Source organism: Aspergillus bombycis (genome assembly GCF_001792695.1).
Source record: "Aspergillus bombycis strain NRRL26010 chromosome Unknown contig00001, whole genome shotgun sequence".
NCBI lineage: Eukaryota > Fungi > Ascomycota > Eurotiomycetes > Eurotiales > Aspergillaceae > Aspergillus > Aspergillus bombycis.
In genome coordinates this window covers 101,593-120,140 of record NW_019170003.1, presented here as the reverse complement: position 1 = coordinate 120,140, position 18,548 = coordinate 101,593, and the positions used below count along the sequence as shown (strand labels likewise).

General features: G+C 50.5%; 6 protein-coding genes across 6 annotated transcripts; 2 read left to right on the top strand and 4 right to left on the bottom strand.

Moving 5' to 3' along the window:
- Nucleotides 1–1,921: 1,921 nt before the first annotated feature.
- ABOM_000049 (uncharacterized protein) lies at nt 1,922–3,355 on the bottom strand (the record flags this gene model as incomplete). Its single annotated transcript, XM_022527179.1, has 1 exon — nt 1,922–3,355. One exon carries the CDS (start codon nt 3,353–3,355, stop codon nt 1,922–1,924), a length of 1,434 nt encoding a protein of 477 aa, XP_022394931.1.
- A 1,174-nt stretch (nt 3,356–4,529) lies between these two features.
- On the bottom strand, nt 4,530–5,907 carry ABOM_000048 (cinnamoyl-CoA reductase; the record flags this gene model as incomplete). Its single annotated transcript, XM_022527178.1, has 5 exons — nt 4,530–4,834; nt 4,896–4,992; nt 5,055–5,227; nt 5,344–5,530; nt 5,632–5,907. 5 exons carry the CDS (start codon nt 5,905–5,907, stop codon nt 4,530–4,532), a joined length of 1,038 nt encoding a protein of 345 aa, XP_022394932.1.
- Nucleotides 5,908–6,518: 611 nt separating this feature from the next.
- Nucleotides 6,519–7,220, top strand: ABOM_000047 (NADPH-dependent F420 reductase; the record flags this gene model as incomplete). Its single annotated transcript, XM_022527177.1, has 1 exon — nt 6,519–7,220. One exon carries the CDS (start codon nt 6,519–6,521, stop codon nt 7,218–7,220), a length of 702 nt encoding a protein of 233 aa, XP_022394927.1.
- Nucleotides 7,221–7,395: 175 nt separating this feature from the next.
- ABOM_000046 (uncharacterized protein) lies at nt 7,396–11,329 on the bottom strand (the record flags this gene model as incomplete). The annotated part of the gene is made up of 8 exons (XM_022527176.1): nt 7,396–7,705; nt 7,754–8,955; nt 9,010–9,335; nt 10,270–10,334; nt 10,402–10,781; nt 10,897–10,964; nt 11,080–11,265; nt 11,305–11,329. 8 exons carry the CDS (start codon nt 11,327–11,329, stop codon nt 7,396–7,398), a joined length of 2,562 nt encoding a protein of 853 aa, XP_022394928.1.
- A 1,218-nt stretch (nt 11,330–12,547) lies between these two features.
- On the top strand, nt 12,548–14,646 carry ABOM_000045 (uncharacterized protein; the record flags this gene model as incomplete). Its single annotated transcript, XM_022527175.1, has 6 exons — nt 12,548–12,839; nt 12,906–13,071; nt 13,130–13,340; nt 13,399–13,637; nt 13,694–13,847; nt 13,918–14,646. The coding sequence occupies 6 exons, from the start codon at nt 12,548–12,550 to the stop codon at nt 14,644–14,646; spliced, it is 1,791 nt and encodes a 596-aa protein (XP_022394929.1).
- Nucleotides 14,647–14,871: 225 nt separating this feature from the next.
- On the bottom strand, nt 14,872–17,462 carry ABOM_000044 (Zn(II)2Cys6 transcription factor; the record flags this gene model as incomplete). The annotated part of the gene is made up of 2 exons (XM_022527174.1): nt 14,872–16,699; nt 16,774–17,462. 2 exons carry the CDS (start codon nt 17,460–17,462, stop codon nt 14,872–14,874), a joined length of 2,517 nt encoding a protein of 838 aa, XP_022394930.1.
- Nucleotides 17,463–18,548: the final 1,086 nt, after the last annotated feature.

Below are 18,548 nucleotides of genomic sequence, written 5' to 3'. Positions count from 1 at the left end.
AACTGCGAAGACAGTGTAGGAAGCAAGATCACCAGGCTAGAATGGCTCCCCCCCAAGCAAGGTTACCTCCCTTTCCTTGCACCACTCAGGGAACCAGACTGCTTTTACTGGATTGGGATCATCAGGATCAGGTATAATCGTGGGCCAGCAGTAGTAGTCGGTGTTAATAGTGAGATCAAACTGGGCCAGATATTGGGTTAGAACGGTATTTCTTGCCAGTCTTTTGCGGCTCCGGACTTTGCTCATGAGCAATGGATCTATCCACCATAAGAAGGGTAGAAGGCCTGGTGAAAAGGCTCCGATGTCCACCCAATATTGCACGTTCTCCATGCGGATATAATCTCGGTTTGGCGTCCACTTAGCGTGGGTATCGATCATTCCACGATGATGACAATAGGGCCTGTCGGGGTCTTCTGGGTTCCAGAAGCGGACAATCGAATTTGGAGGCTGCTGAAGAAGCATACGGCGCCAGCTCGCCTCGGGCCGCAAATATGCCTCTTCTCTCTTCTCCGATGATATATAGGGTATTCCATCGAATCCGCCGCATCACCAACCGCTGACTCTTGGCCGTGAGTAGAGTTGTGTGCGAATAAACTCAAACCATATTTTGTCAACCACGAGTGGGTTTTTTATTCCTGGCTGGCCTGGCGCTACCCAATCCGAAGGAATATAGAACAGTGCCTGTTGTATCTTGCGGGAGCTTTTGATCAGGTTATTCCACGTGCAACAGACTCGAGCTGAAATTAGCAATGTGTGCATGTCCACATTCAACAGGATGGCCTCCAGGATCTCGGGGATGAAGAATATTCTTGATGCATCTGACAGGCGTTTGGTCTTGTTTTCAGGGGATGTGGAGCACATGTTTCTCTCCAACAAAACCATCACCGTTGGATCAGGCATCGTGGGTAACTAAGACTGACGAGCGTTTGGAAAATGAGTTCTTGTTCACTGACTTTGGGAAGCTGGAAATGCTGGACAAGCCCGGTGAAAAACAAGTCACCCAGTTATCGTGTCAACATAACATCATCACCTTGGGAGCTCGGTTGCGTCACCACCGCGCGTTAAGCGTAAGAGCTAGAGTTAATCCTGAGTGGATGTTGTGTATGCACATTCTGCGTTCATGCATCCACATTGAAGCCCGAATTTATCTAACCGATAGTCGGCTACTGCCTCGGATATGGGGCCTGCGTTGAAGCGTCGATGCTCTATGCAAGCTGTTGCTTCTTTTACACTCCCTCATAGACTAGCATCGAATTGCCAGCTAGGAGCTTCCCTCATTGACTTTTAGTGTTGCCTAAATTGAGAACGCCAGCAATATCAGTTCAGGCCATGGCAGGTTCAGAGTGGGTTTCCCGAGTGCCCTAATGGATCTTGATCAGAAGCCCGAAAGCTCGCAGAAGTATGACTATTATACACGCAACTCTGTTTGTAATAGAGCTCCAGTTTCAGGTATAGTATTGTGTAGCTTTGAATGAAGAGAAGAGGAGGCTTGCAAGGCTTATTTAAGAATAGAATACCTGAGGCAGACGACTGTGCATGAGTTGTGCCTCATAGAATCTCACTACAAGTAATATGGAAGGAGATCTAGCTACCTATACCTTCTCATCATTCTATAGGTTGCGTAGATATTGGGTCCTTTTATTTGGGAACTACGCTATTCATTATACTTCTTTTATGGAGAACATGTCCATCACCCGCCATACAAGTAGTGAGCTGTCAACGAGATGGCCTCATTTTAGTGAGCGAAAGGGAATGAAGGGCAGTACGCTGCTTGAGATTTATGACTTGTAAAGCAGCTAGCCTACCTGGCAATGGGAAATGCTCGTCCTGTAAGATTGGGGTTACATAGCCCCAATCCGCCATTTGGGGCCAAAAGCCCCAGTAACATGGAAAGAAATCATTGGGGACCAGGTACCGGCGATCATTTAACTGGACGTCTATTTTTGTCACGGTCCTGATTCAACATAAGGGTCTGCTGGTGCTGCCGCTCTCGTATCTTTTGGAGGAGAGCGTCCAGTGCTCGGCCGTCTCCCATCTCTGTCTCTTTCGATCGATTCACATACCGCTTATCAGGATGGCCCCATTCGCTATCGCCAAAATCCAACAATCCAGATTCTTCATGCGCTTCATTCCAGGAGTCATCGAATGTAGTATACCTCTGCTTTGTTAGACGGTCCGATAACATCTCGGGGTACACCGGGAAGACCGGGTCCTGGCCGTAATGAAAACAGAAGTCCTTGAGGTTAGGAAGACAGGTACAAATATTGTCAAATATCGCCTCCCATGTCCCAGAGAATCCGTAGATAACATAAGGGCCGTCAATACCAAAGGAGCCAATAGGATACTCATGCCAGTCATGAGTCTGAACATGCCATTCCTCAATGTTGGTTTGGTGTGTGGTTATGTGTGACACGATAGAACATCTGTCCAGGCGAAGACACACCAGCGAGGGCTGGTTCAAGACCCAGTCGAACTGGTTATGGTGCCCGATAACAAAGTTGCCCAGGTTAAGCGTCTTCAGCCTTGGGAAGTGGAGGCCGCTGCCGTCAAAATAACCAGGTATGGTTCCCCAACCAACCTGAAAGGAGAGTGTCAGGCAGACCAGATGGTCGGACATAGGAGCCAACCACTGGTGGTGTAGGTACGGTTCAAACACCTGTCGCTCAATACGATATGTGTCCCAGTCGGGTCCGGCTTCATCATACTCCTCAGCTACCATGAGATGCAGACTGTCAATGTCCTTCGTGACGCTCCTGAAGAGCTCAGAGGATGTAAAGTCTGGTAACGGGGCATTTTGAAGGTTTTCAACTGTCAGGGAGCGTATGGGACGCGCGCCGGTTTTGTTCCTCGAACGGTTGTGGATCGCCTTAAAGACGGATTCGAGGATCTCTTGACGTGTCGAAATATCTTCGACGACCTCGTCACGATGATCATCGGTCTCAACTCCACCGCAATGTCTAGAAAACCGTAGATGTAGAGCGATGATGCGGTCAAGTTCGGCGATGCGGCCTATCGCGCCGATGAGGCCTTCGTAACCGGAGTCTGTATACGTGTCCCAGATGCCGAGTGGGTGATCATCAGCCGGGGCAGAGCGAATATAAACACAACGGACGGCCTGTCTAACGACTTCGCTGGCAAGCATGTCATTCCAGGATTGGTATTCCCCGTCGGTATACGCCAGCCTCACGGTTTCGAACACATGCGCTGTAGCCAGCGTATTCCATAACCGGCACACCAGGCGAGCGTTACAGATATGCTGTAGATTGTCGCACCCATCTAAGGAAGGGCTTGCTCGGTCGATGAGCAGACCTATGATGAGGCTCAAAATTTCTCGCGGCAGGCTTCCCAGTCCCATGATAACCGATCAGCGTGTGAATGAAGGAGGTCGAAAAATCCTAAGCAAACGCGTGTTCTGGGGTGCCGTGGGGGCGGCGATCAACAACCACAACAACACGTCCACCGTCTCACTTGATGAACATCTCAGCCCCCTCCAATACGGTGTTTCCCTGCCCTGAAATTGTATGAGAAATCCCGAAGTAGATAGAACCCGATTCTGGTCTGTTTCTACGAATTCACCCCCAACGGCTTTGCTGTGGAATTTGCCTGGTATGGAAATATATAAAAGTCAGAGATTCATCACCGGGTTTCAAACTACGTACAACAGGCAGATTTATATCTCGGGCCTCGGCAATCGGAGAATTGAATCTTAGATCATCCACGAATAGATAGCTTGGAAAATTTGCCATTTATTGGTTCTAGAATTGAATCCATTGTATATTGACCGGAGGCACCGATATCATAGTTTTAGCATAGATAGTACCGTGTACGAGAAATGCTCTACATATCAGACGTGCGGAGTTCGAACCAGTGAAGTATTTAACTCTCCTTTACTAGGCCGTCCTCAAGGTTCCTGGTTTTGTTACGAGGCTTCTCAGTGAGAGATATAGCAGATGTATCTATGGGGTTTGAATGCGAAGGCCGTTTGTCTGATAATATTTTCAAGTAATGTTGACTGGTCGCGATGATCTACAACGCCGTTTATCTTGCACATCGATTCGATAACGACGCCATTGGAGCTTTCAATATATGATCTCCTTGGAAGGCCCTTGAACACCTATTTTTCTATTACATTAGTGATGTCGCACTGCCACTGCTGGTTGACATGATCAAATCAGTCCAGAGTCTTGACCCAATACTCTATGAGCCACCCGATACTGGGCTCTCAATGAAGGTTGGCCTCTGTGTCTAACGCTCTTTTCTAGCGTCTTCTCCCCCTACTACTCGTGGATCTACAATACTGGAACCCCGTTCCCACTGGCTGGCTCTATAAAGGTTTGCAGGGTTTGCAGTTGAAAGGCCATTGAAAGAGGTTCAATACAATCAGGTTTGGCAAAGGGGTCAAAACTGACTCATACATCTTATACTAATTCTGGCTGCTAAGCTCCCACAGTTATTCAGAGCAACGTTGTACCACCACATAGCACATAAGAATTGCAAATTCCCTGGTCCGGTCTATGCCTTGAAAACCTCTAGTACCCCAGACTATCGATTCCAGCCTGGATCGACTGCTCGAGTCCAATCCAACCAGACCGCCCGAAGAATGACTTGATCAAATTCTCCGCCCTCCGAGCAGGAACGATATCACTTAGATCTCGGAGCTCCTTCTCGGGAGGGGTTGGGATTTTTGTATTACCCGGACGGAATTTCTGCAAAATGCCGACGAACTCCTTCCAGGTGAAACTCGAGGCGAACGCAAACAGACGTTCAGACCGGACGTCGGGATGCAGAAGACCAACGACGTGCACGCGTGCCAGGTCAATAACGTCGACAAATTCTATTTCAAATACCTGTCAGTAAACTGGCCAACAACGTGGAAAGCATCTCACGATACTTACGTCCAGGAAACCCGAAAGCGGCGACGTCACCGTCAAGCAGGTTGGCCGCCCATTTCATGGTGGAGCCAGGGATCTCGCGGTGAAGGACTTGTCCGAGCTGTTGATGATATGAATTAGCCCATACGACGGATTACAACTGCCGGGCTTTTGTTTACTCACAGTATAATAGGGCAAGACCGAGTTGAACACGAAAGCCGGCTTGTTCTTTTCAACCCATTTCCACGCCGCTCGTTCACCCTCCGTCTTAGACGCAACGTAGACCGTGAACGGCCTGGCATCTGCTGGCGTGCTTTCGTCAAAAGCAGCATTCACCGTCGCGATATTCCACGTGTCTGTATGGTCATCCATGTCATTAGCACAAGAGCTTGTAGTAGTAAATAGGGATTCTTATATGGGAAGAAATTTGGTGTATATCCTGGGTATATGATGGCGGCAAAGTGAGTCCTACCTTCAGTGACCACAATCCCTTCCACCCCCGGTTGTGGTAATGTTGCCGCTGAAGCTGATGAAGTCAGGACGACTCTCTGAATCGATCCTGCTGGTTGTCTAGCGGCGGCTTCCAGAATCGTCTCGGTGGCGGACACAACTTTCGGAATAACCTCCTCAGCATTCGGGTTGAAGGAAACGTCCGTTGCCTAGAATTAGCTGGTTAGTAATAGGTCCTGCAGAGTTGATCATAGGCTTCATAGCCTGGTACAACTATGCCGCGAGGAGCGGAAAGGCTTTGTATACATACCACATGAATCACCCCGCTAACACCCGACATTGCCTTGCTCAAAGTGTCCAGATCACTCAAGTCTGGGATAACAACCGACTCGAAACTGTTGGGTCCAAATTTGGACCTGAAAAGTTCTTCGAGCCACGGCTTCTGGGAACGCACCGTTCCTCGCACAACGTATCCAAGAGATAAGAGTTGCTGAACAACATGGGAACCGATAAATCCATTGGCACCTGTGACCAGAACACGCGAACCAGGCGCAATAGCGTATAGTTCTTTGTTGATCGAGGCCATTTTGGTTCGCAGGTGTTGTTCACTTGCAGCAAGATGTTATGGATGTGGAGTACCCTGAAGTGAAATAGCAACTTTGGTGTTTTGTTTCTCGTGTTGTGCTTCGGGATCATTGTGTGATTTATATTCTATTTCCATCAAGCTAGATAAGCACATGTCTGCCTCCGCGGAGCTGGGTAAGCTATTCTATATGGAAGCACCAGTACGTATATCTATCGGTCATCACTCATCTAGAGTCACCTTAGCATTTGTCATTATAAATCCTCCACTAGATTATAAAGCATTGCATTCAGAGTGACATCCGCGGAGGTGGCTATTCTTGCATCTGGGAGCGCCACGACCGGTATTAATCAGCCAGCTGCCATAGGATATCAAGAGTCAAATTAGAAATCCATGGCAGACCCTACTATATATTGTAAGGCATTACATTCCGAATGGCCTCCGCGGAACTCACTGGCTTTTGTCCAGTCTTATCAAGCTCCTAGGCTACAGGCTACAGCATATAACTTCATCCAGCCCCTCATGAAATTTTCAGATTCTAGGCTCCCTCAATAAGCGTCTAATTTGTATCTCCCTTTTCTCTTCAGTCTAAATTCTTGAGATATACTTCAAAAATGAAAGTTGGCATCGTGAACGCAGGCAATATCGGATTGCGTCTAGCCTTTGCCTGGATTCGCCTTGGCCATGAAGTTATGCTCAGCAAAGACACGCATCCGGAACGGCTTCGAGAGCGCGTCCGAGAAGTGGCCTTGGAAAGGGGCATCGGAGAGGACGAGATAGCCCGGTTGAAGTACGGCTCGATCACGGGCGCTGCAAAATTCGGTGAAGTTGTCATTCTGTCGGCATACTTCCCACGTTTGGCGCATATTTTGAAAGAGCTCCAGAGCGACGGGATTACGCTTTCGGGTAAAGTCGTGATTGATACAATGAATCCGCTCAATGTGGATGCCAACTTCAACCATTACCATGACCTCAAGTACATGGAAAGAACCTCCATTACGGAAGAGCTCCAGAGAGCTTTCCCAGAGGCAATCCTTTTTAAAGCCTTCAATTCTATGCCTGCAACACTCCTGGAAGCGCAAAGGTGGGCATCTGGCCGCGTGCCACCTATAATTTTCATCGGTGGAAACGCATCTTCTATCGACACCGCTCGAAAGCTTATCCAAGACGCTGGATTCAGGCCGCAGTTTGCAGGCTATGATTTGAATCATGCAGGGTTGTTGGAGCGGTTGGGTATATTGTTACATCTGTTGGTGGAGAATGAATATGAGGGCAACGGCGACGTCGTCTTTGACGTCATGGAAAGGAGGGCCTAACTGTTGGTTTTGATCTTTTAGCATGGTCTGGAACTTAGTTCCTTGAAGGTTCATATAACCTTTCGGAGTAGGGCTTGTTCATCAGTGGACCAACCTGAAGAGGCAATTTTTAAAGTCTGGGAAGCGATCGAGTTCGCCTTCCGCATCCTGTCAACCAGCTTTGGAGCTATGAATATTAAACCCCTTCCGTCCTGGTGTACACATAGAATGGCTCTAACATATCTGGATAATTCAGCAACCCATGATGGCTAAACGACGTTGTGATGCCTTCCGCTAGCTTTTGCTTCACCGTTCGGACAGCTTCAACACAAGTTTCCCGAAGCGCTTGGGCTTCCTTCGATTGATTTTCCTTCATGGCCTCATTGAGCCAAAGAAGGGCTGAATCGATCAGCTCGATATCTAGCTGGATCTTATCATGCCACGAATCGTACAAAGTGTTGGCCGTCAATAGCACCATGGCGGTCGTGTAAGGACATGAAGTCATCCTGTTTCTGTCAACAACGGCTTGCTCATTGTGATATGTGACTACTCACCAACGGAACCAGGCGTCTCTCGACCAAATCTCTCGAAACAATAGCATGTAGTTTCGCGCCTGATGTACTATTGTCTCCCAAGCTGGTGGTAGCTGCAGTGTCTGAACTCCTCTGCTATGGTTGCGAAGACCACTCACCCATTGTCCATCCCAAGCGTGAGCCCTGCTAACAAGCGCCATGCATTGGAGACTGGTTGAGTGTAGCACACAGAAAAATCCACTATATACCGGTTTATGTCTGGTGCTCGAGGTGACCATACTGGCGCTAAATTCGGGTGGGATAGAAGCTCGCCATTCATCGAGTGCGTTAACAATGCTCTCCGTTGCATTGCGACGCTCTTCCAGGCTTCGATTCACTGCTCGTGTTGAGTAGAGAGAGTCATATACACGACCCTCGATATTAGCCAGCTTAATGCGAGCTAGAAAATAATTCATCCTAGCACTTCCGTCAGCCGTGATGACGATGCCAGCCGTGTTGTCATTATCGCCATTAGTCGTCGGCAAGGAAGAAGGTAACTGCACGTCAATGTCGTCATCGAGCTGAATCGAAGGTTGTTGGGTACGAAGGCTTAAGTCTTTGTCGAGAATGTATGCCAGCCAGAAGACGCGGGCATGCTGTCTCCTTTGCACAGGATCCAGATGTGTTGATGCTGCATGGTTGTGTAGGCCTAACTTATGTACGAGACGCATGGTTGCTGATATCAGAATCAATGATGGGGTCACATTGTGCGCAGTTTGAAGCACCATCACCATGCCTACTAGTACCTGTATGTTGAGGAGGTGGGTCTCACCCAGCATCACAGTCGAGATGATGGATTGTGCTTTGTTGAGATACTCCATTGTTTGATCGGTCTGGTACTGAGACCGGGCATTACTAGCGTCTCCTGGGACCTGTTGGCTAGCCAAGGCAAAGACGACGTTGATGGCAGCCCATACTACTGGGTCGCGTTGTCGGGGATGACAGGCATAGCATTCGCCGACTAGACGTAAGAGCGTGTCAGTATGAAAGAGCGGCAGGACCGAGTTGTAAGTGTTGAGAAAGATTCCGACCATGATCATGGCTTGTTGTAGCGGAGGTAGCTTCAGTGAGCTGACTGTCTGATCATTGTCCTCATAGTGTTGATCTTCAACGTGCGTTGCTGTTATCGTCTCCTCGAGTCCTCGTGTCAGATTTCGCGTCTGATGTTGATCTCGATTCTGAGCCTGTAGTTTTTACGATTAAGTATCCTCATTATTCCAACGCCCGAGAATACGTACGAGTTCAGTCTTTAAACGCTGTACTTCAGCTTGTAGGCTCTGCACTTCGTTCGTCTCCTTGGTCCCGCTACTACGTTGTGCTCTGGGCTTCGACTTCCGGCTCAATACCGTATGTGTGCAATCCGTCGCATAGTTGATGCAGTTCGAGCAGCGAGGTTTCTGTCCGTCGCACTTGATCTTGCGAGTGTAGCATAGATCGCATGCCTTCCTCGGTTGATTACTCATTTCCATTGTAGGACTCAAGACACTGTCAATTTGACTCAGTAGTTGTCCTGCCTCCGTGGAACTCGAGTCCAAGGTTGGCTTGGTAGCTTTTATGCGAAAGACTGCCTCCGCGGAAGCCGTCAGCTGACTAACTGCGCTTCATCTGGGGATTACTAATACCCCCATCCCGCTCCGTGGAAGAACAATCAGTACTTCGTACATGAGGCTGAATCTGTAGCGCCAGTGGGTCTGGTTGGCGAAATGCCAACATTCCAGTTGCCCCACAGTCAACCATGGATATAACCTATATATGAAGCAACTCCATGATAGAAACCCGGACGAAACCGAGATCAAGTGTGAGGTGTGATGATCACATTAGTGGATCGTCAGCCCTAACGAACACTGCAGTAGTTCGGGCCTGAGGCCGCCCTCGTCTAATGCTTTGCGCTTTTGTCTCATTGTGATGCAGATTATATATTACACATATTGGCCAGATCAACTGAATCGTCCCTGCAGATCATGCCTCTTTGTACCTATTCTGTTCCAGGATCCCTCGGGGAGTTGAACCCACTTCAGCGTCTGACGCGAAGAAACGGTCAACATGCCTCACCTCAGCTATGTCGACGCTCTCGAGGTCGGTTTCAGCCGCTGCAGTATTCCCACCCGCTGAAGTCTCCGATAGTATCGGACAGGGTTCGGAACAGTGTTCGTCCTGAACAACAACAGGTGGTAATCCTGAAAGATAAAATAACCCACGTCGGTCCCCGGAAGTCTCAGGCAAAATGGCACGACTCACAACCCTTAAGCACATCCTTATCTTGCGAAGGAGTGGCTTGCAGACAAGGAAACATCCACAGATTATTCCAAAGTACAGCTCCAAGTTTGCCCACAGTGACCCTTTAGCAGCTAACCCTATTATATTTGAGCGCAAATTGGAATACATCAGCACACAGAGCCGAGCAAACGAAAAAAAAAAAAAAAAAAAAAGAAAGAAAGAAAAAGGCAACGCAAAGAAAGGAGTACATAGGATACAGATTGGTTGGTGAAGCAACTTACCGGCCTGTTCTGGCGTGACATAGTTGAGGTACTCAATAAATCGCAGAATACTGAAAACACAGACCCTACAGGGAAAGCAGATTGGTTAGACATGGCCTGTAAGGTGTGAATACTCGAGCCAGAAAATCATACATTGCGCCTATTGAAAGGAGCGCTGTCGCTTCGAGCTTTTGTTGTACGGTTGAGCGCAGCTGCCATACTATCGGAATGGGCATCAACAGAATGATAATATCTTCAGCAAAGGCAAGGGACCCAATGGCATTGTAAAAAGCTGCTTGCTCGGGCATACAACGTCCCTCTATCTTCTTGTTCCAATAATATTGCGGCGGCGAACATTCCAGGGTGGCAACAAGAACTGCGGCAACCCCCCATGCGACGGTGAATACGATCAGACTTCTGGCAAGGATCCGGAATCGCTGTATCACGGAGAACAATCGGTCCAGAAAGATGAGAATTGAGGTCTTCACAAATACTTGTGCAAAGGGCCATAATTTGTCGAACAGCCAGGACACCTAAAATAAGGAGGTTCTTAGTATTGTTGTACCACGAGCAGATTCACCTATCTGGCATTGTGGACCTGTCGACATGGGAATCTGTGCGTGGAAATGAGGTTCAGGGCGGCTGTACCAGCAAGTGACGCTCTTCCTCCTCCGGTGACCAGATGGAGGGTTGTTTTCCGCCGTGATGAACCGCGCCTGATTAATCAGGGTTTAGCAAGATCCATCTGTTTCCCCTGGGCGGCGTGTCTGTGTGTGTGTGTGCGCCGGTAGGACCCCCAGTTGCCCCGGGGATAAATGCGAAATCACTCACTGAAGGTCGTACAGCCGGTGACTGCATACGAGAATAAGAGTCCCATGCCCATCATCAGATCATCAATCTTGAAGGCCTGGCCGTCGGCGCGGCGACAATACAGGCGGAGAAGGAAGAAAACCGTCGCAAGGACACCGCAGATGATTGGAACCACAATCGAAACCAGGCGCCAGTACTCGGACTCCACTGTCAGGGCTTAGGTGCTGCGTAGCGGGGACCGCCTACCGCAACTCGGATGGGTGGAAAGCATGAAGGGCGGCGAGAATGGGAATACGAAGCATAATATACTCTGCGAGATCCGAGAAGGGGAATACGACGAACAATATACTTTGTATTATTCACGCCACAACTCGGAAAAAGTCAGCCCATGACGTCATAGACATTGCATCTCTGGGGAAGCGGTGACTTGAGGACCAGACCTGTCAGATTGCACTCCGGGGGGGAGGTGCCACGAAATCGTGTTGGCGATGATTGAACCTTCGGTGCAACGCCCCGAGGGCCCGACAGGATAGAGTTGGGAAGCTATGGGAGATCATTGCCGGCGGCCGTAGCGTTGCTAGTTTATACCGAAGCACTCTCCTCAACACTGACAGGTGAGTCCTGTCTCGAGGATGCGCGGCCCTCAAAAGCGATTTTAATGGACCTGCCCTGGTCGACCACATCATACGCAGCCCACCAGGGCAGAGCGGTGCCCAGTCTTCATGGTGGAATCCGAATCGCGCCATGGTACGGCAGTGTACCATGTACCTGGATGTCATTGGAGGTGGATCATCGTCACGGAGAGTCAGCCCATCAGGGCTGCACAAAAAGGGGGATCGGCGTGGGATATGGGGACCTGGTCGAAAGCAGAGAGACGTGGCGTTCGTCATTCCTTCGCTTCGTCGACCCGACCCGGATATATGCATCGCGGTGGATATCGCTACCGCAGTATTGATCAAGATCGACATGTCCGCGGAAGAAGCTCTGGATTCTGTCCTTGGCGTCCCCGGCCGTTCCTCCGAACCAGTACGAATTGTGCCGGCCGGATTAAGCTTCATGTGGGGCCGACCGGGTCGCCAATCAGAATTGGCCCGAAGCCCCCGGCTTCGAGTGGCGGTTCAATCGTGGAGAACCAGGGACGACCCCATATCGCATCCCACCCCTTGTCTCTTCAGCACACCGGGGATGCTCGTCGCCTTGGCTCGAGGGACGTGGGACAGCTGTGGAGTGGAGATTGAGCCGGCATTCCGGCATTACCACCCTGGCACCGCCGGAACAGGTGTTCCCTGTAAAAGTGGATGATGGGCACGTTCCCCCCCGTTCCATGAGCGCCCTGCTCCCCGGATATGTGGCGGCTCACTCACGAATCAAAATTGGTCCGAGTCTCCACCAATAACGAAGAGGAGAGTCGCTCAGGGACTGCTGAAGCTCGTATATTTATTGGTACAGGACTCGCCCCTCGGAGAAGCACCACCACAGCAGCATCATCATGACACGCCAAACTATCACTCCTCTATTGCGGGCCACCCTGGCCCCCGACACGACGAAGGGCTACAACGGAACAAAACATGAGACGAAGATCTTGCCCGCGGGCTGGAAGCTGACCGACACTCATGCGCCGTTCCAGGTGGAAACCATTTGGGAGAGAAATGTCCGTGTGCAGATGAGAGACGGTTGCCACATCTACATGGACATTTTCAGGCCCCGTAACTCTGCGGAAGACAAGGTCCCGGCGTTGCTGTCCTGGAGTCCGTATGGGAGATCCTCGGGCCATGCCGGTGGTTGGTTTCTACTGCCCCGTCTGCTTCTGTGATTCGTCCTCGGCTTATTCATGTTATGGTCCGCAGGCTTTGATCCACTGGACATGATCCCGGGTCGGGTGGGGGTTCCTCACGATCGTGTGTCGGGCTTGGAGAAGTTCGAGGCTCCTGATCCCGCCGAATGGACGGCGAGAGGATATGCAATTGTGAATCCCGATTCTCGGGGAATTTGTGACTCCGAGGGCATTACTCAGTAAGTGTCTCCCGACAACAAGCGCCAGATCTGCCACGTACCTAATTGGCGAAATCAGGCATTTCGGTGACATTGAGGCCAACGATGGACACGATACGATTGAATATGTGGCAGGCCTCCCATGGTGTAATGGCAAGGTGGCCTTGGTCGGCAATTCCTGGTTAGGCATTGTGCAATGGTTTATTGCTGCCACGCAGCCACCGCATTTGAGCTGCATTGCCCCCCTCGAGGCGCGGGAGATTTGTACCGGGACATCCTCTGTCGAGGTGGTATTCCACAGACTCCGTTTTGGGACTTTCTTTCCAGTTTACTGAGAGGTGAGAGCAGTCATCTGCATCATCAGCCTGGAGGTGGTCAGAACTCATATCTTTTATAGGCAGGAACCAGCAGGAGGATGTGATTGGCATGTTGCAGAAGTATCCTCTGATGAACGAATACTGGGCAGGCAAAAGAGCCGCGATGGAGAAGATCACGGTCCCTGCTTATGTTCTGGCCAGCTATTCCACCTTCCTTCATACATTCGGCTCATTCCGTGGATTTACTGAAATCCCGCATGCCAACAAATGGTACAGTGGACATATTCTCCCATGGACTGATGTGGTCGGTTAACCAGATGGGACAGGCTGCGAGTGCATGCGACCCAGGAGTGGCATGATCTCTACCAAACCTCCACCAACGACGAGCTGCAAAGGTTTTTCGACTTCTACACCAAGGGCATTCGCAACGGGTGGGAGGAAACCCCAAAGGCGAGGGTGTCTCTGCTGCGATACAACAAGGTACTGACCTACGGAGCATAAGCCGGACCGGCTTGCGGTGTAATGGAATGCTAACCCAAGCCCGTGGCAGGAACCTTTGATCAATCTGCCCTTCCCTAATTGGCCCATCCCGAGCACCACGGCTCAAAGGCTGTACCTCCACAAGGAGAATGTCTTATCTGAAGAGCTGGCGCCCTCCGCTACCACGCTATCGTACATTTCCGACGTCCCATTCCAGCAGGTGGATGCGGATTCGGAAGAGCTCTCGTTTGTTCATACCTTCGAGAAACCATGTGCCCTCGTTGGATCAGCACGGGCCCTGCTGTACATGTCCTGCGAACAGGGAGCCGATATGGATGTCTTCGTTCAAATCCGCAAGGCAGACTCCACCGGCAAGGTCCTGCGGAGCATCAACATCCCCGCCGACGCCCGGAAGATCTGCAAAATGCCCGAGCCGGTTGAGCTGATCAATCCACTGGTGCATTTAGGCCCAACAGGGTGCCTCCGGGCGAGTCACCGTGCCCTCGACGAGGGCCTGAGCAATGAGTGGTGGCCCGAACATGATTACTCTTCGCGGCAGCCGATTTCCCCTGGCGAAATTGTCGAATTGGACATCGGCCTGTGGCAGACGGGTATATACTTTGACCCGGGCGAGAAGCTGATTCTGAAGGTAGCGGGTCATAATATGACGCTCGCCGAATTTCCCGAATTGCGTGGAGCTATGCAGAACTTTAACCACGGTAAACACTTTCTGCATGTCGGCGGACCTCATGCGAGTCGATTGACCATTCCGACTGTCCCTTCGGTCTGTGATGCATGAGTACACATCTCTTCATCTAGTTAGCATCTTTACACAAGTGCAATCTATTGCCGCCTGTAATAGGTTCCTGTGTTAAACCCCGCAGGCATTGCCGTAGCCTTGCCTCCAATTAAGTGTCTGTCTACCTGTTGTTGTGCCATCTTCACTCCAGAGCTACATCGTTCAATCTGGTAAACACTCTATTTTGGGCATCAATGACCATCGATCTGTATCTGTAGATGATCCTCATGGGTCCTGCCCCCGATATGCAGCCCACATGCCATCCAAAAACCCTTGCAACTCCACATTGTAGAACAAATCATCATGGAATGGTCCCGAGCCTTTCTCGTAGAATAAGGGCAAAGACCCTCTATCCTGTATCAAGCCTAAGGTTTCGTCTGAGCCCAGCTCATCCGCATTCCCGGGTGGAAGTCTGTCATGTACCATGCTACTGCCACCATTGAGCAGCACGTCGCATGGGATTGCACCTTCGTCGCTGCTATTTCTTGGTGGATACGGGACAGTAGGGTTCGCACCAATCGACTCTGGTAGAAATTCCTGTCCTTCATTTCCCAGAAAGTATTGTTGTCGTTCTTGTCGTTGTAAGTCACTCGAGTCGGCGCCTCCACTTCCCATCTTCCGCATACTCACCAGCTCCTTCTCGAGCTCGGAGAGTTTTGCTTCCAGAATATCCGACATATTCCACCATTGCACAAACTGGCGTAAGGTAGTTCGCAGTAGATCGACGTTGGACTCCACCAGAAGTCGCTCGCGGGAACCCTCATGAAAAACCCAAAGATGTTTGTAAACCACAAATATTGCTGTGGCCAGCCAAATCGTACTTGCGAAGAATGGATTGACCAGATGAACATGGTCTGGGCCGCTGTTACGGACCAGGGATAGTATTGCATCCGCCATGGAGAGGTTCTTTGCCAGGATTTTGTCCATTTCACAAGATTGCTGGCTTTCCTGACGCTTCTCCGATTCTACCTCTTGCTGTTGCTGTTGTGGGGACAATGACGAATCGAACTGGGTCGACCGGGATGCAGTTTCCAGTGCATTGGGATCGTTCAGCATATAGGCGGTAGTTTTGAGCATACATTGAATGCTGTAAATGTCAGAGTCACGTTGCTTGGTCCTCGTGGATGCTGATGCGACATTGCTAAAGAGATGTTGGCCTCGATATCTCAAATGGCGCGGCAAGGCAACGGAGAAGCAGTACAGGGCGTTGTTGACGATTTCTTGCGACAATTTGATTTGAGCCGACATCTGCTGCTGCGGCAATGGCGGTCGGCCTGGTTGGGGAGGGTAGGAAGAAGGGGGAGACCAGAAGTATTCCTGCGAGTTCGACACACAGTAGGCAGTCCTCATGAGGGACTTGGCCACAATAAACCATGCTTTTTCTGATTGACTGCCGCAGTGTTGAAGAACCTTGGATCGTTCCATGGGATCGGCAACGAGATAGCAACTTGGCTTCGGTTTCTTTTGGAGCCAGCATTCATTGTCCACGGGTAACATGGCCCAGTTCTGACTCCAATCAATTGCAGGGGGAAGTCGACGGACCGTAGAAGCGAAAACATCGAGCTCCCAGATTGCCCACCAGGCTCGACGACGTTCTTCCTTCATCGACCACGTATCCGGATGCTCCACTGAGAAATGGCTGACATCCCGGTCCACCAGATGAAGCCGGAGCTCATACGCGATGCGGACCAGACGACCCAGGGATCGCCACCCCTTACCCTCTGCACTCTCAATCAGGTCATGAAATGTTAACAAGACCATGGCTTGCAGCAACAGAAGCGGCGGTGGCGATTTGAGGTCCATGAGCTCCTGGTCAATGGACGCTGTCGCAATTCGGTAAAAGTCGTTTACACCTGGCGATGTTCGCGGATGTTCAGCAACAGCGGCAACGCCATTCGTACTTGTGCTGTCTAGTCGGAACCGGGCCGAAAATGAGAACATTGCCGCCAGCAAAGCAGCGACGTGCGACGGTGCCGCAGCTTGGAACTTGATATTCAGCAAGTGCGGAGTGAACAATGTAAACGACATCATATTGTCAAAGTAAAGAGCGACGCTATGGGTTTGCAGATTCTCATCAGTCCATTCTGTCGGGTCATAAACCAAAGGTGAGTGAAAGTGAATCCATACAGGTGATGAATGTCCGCCTCATCAGTGTGGAGAGTGTCGCAAATCGACTCCATGAGGCTCGCCGGGAGGGAAAGCGGCGTACATTGGTCCGTCAACGGCTCGATCATCGAGTGTTCCGTCCAATCTGACGGCTTGTATATTGGTTCGTGATTGGGATGAACCAGCCAGGAAAGCCTTCGATGGGTGACAGCGGGGCTCTGCTCTGGACTTTGACTGGACAGGGAGGCGCCACTTGGTTCTTTCGAGGCACTGGCATCTATTCTCGAGCCCTGTTCCGGGGAATGAGATACAAACGACTCCGCAAGCTCAGCATTCGTGTTGTGTTGAGGAACTGTCGTGCGCAAGCCCATGTCTATCGGCCGTGGCGAATGACTTTGAAGCTCCAGCCTTCTTTTCTTCGATGGGCGAAAGTGGCCAGCCTTGGGACCGGGTTTCAGAGGCCCCGCAGGATATACACAGGCGTTCGCAGAGCCCATGCAGGCGCCACAGGCGGGAAGCTCGCGGCTGCACTTGATCTTCCGTCTCCTACACTCTCGGCAAGACAGAGCCGCCAGCTCGGAGCCGTGGGCGAGGTCGCAGAGCTCTGCTTCCGAACCCATTCCGCATTGGAAAAGATTGACTGTATTCAAGTTGTAGGGAGGGGCCGGAACAATGTCTCCGCCCTGTTGGGTCGTGTTATCCTGGCGCATGCGGTATACCTTCTTCTTCCTCCCCGGCTGGCCGGGGAGGACACGTTGATGACTAAGGAAAGAAGTCCCGGCAGTGTCCGACAACGACAACGACAGCCTGGTTCTTCCGGTGGTAGTCACCTGATCCGATCCGGTACGGTTCCCCCACGACAAGGCTAAACGCTTTCAAAGGAAGAGCATTGAATGCATAGGTCGCAGTAGTTCAAGAAAGAATGGCAAGGGAGAGGTGGGGGGAAAGAAAAAAAGAAAAAAAGAAAAAACATACAACAGGAGGGATTCGCTGGTGGTCACCCACCCAACTACTAACCTCCCGGCGTGTGGCTTAAGTACGGCTGAGCGGACGGGAAGCCCTGTTCTCCACACCCTATGGTCGTATGTACTGTGCGGTCCGCACTATAAGGATTATATAGATACCTTTCTCCTTGACTTGTCTCATGTAGCAGAAACCAATACTTCGTGGATTGACAAGAAGAGGGGGACAGGCTAGAAGGAAACCGAAAGAAAGACAAAGAGAAACAAACGGGAAATCCGGAGCTACCTGACAAAACATCTTGAGACTCGGCTGCTGGAGCAGATACCCTGCGGCTAAGGATATATATATCGGAGCTTCAGCACGGCCTTCACGATTCGTACCCCTACCCCAAACAACCAGAATAATTCAAACTGTAATAATTAGCAGAGAAACCAATGATACCACGGAACAAACAAAGAGAACCTTCTTACACTCCTGGAACTTCCACCTTGGCCAAAATCTACCGATGGATCCGCTTTTATACAAAACATGCAGGATCACATCACATAGGGCTTGCATAACTCATAGGTATGACAGAGGTGTATCGAAGGAATGCTAATAGTACCTCTTGAGGACCCCCGACGGTGACTTGCTCTTGTGAGTCTTGGTTACACTCCTGTCTTTCACTGCTAACTCTATATGACAGCGGTAATTGTCAACAGCCATTCTACCACCATAGTATAGGAGCACTGCTTCGTAGGCATAATAGACTAAATTATTACCTACCAGTTGATTCAACCGATGACACATCGGCACCACCCGCCATCCGTCCAACGCACGGCCAGCAACAAACT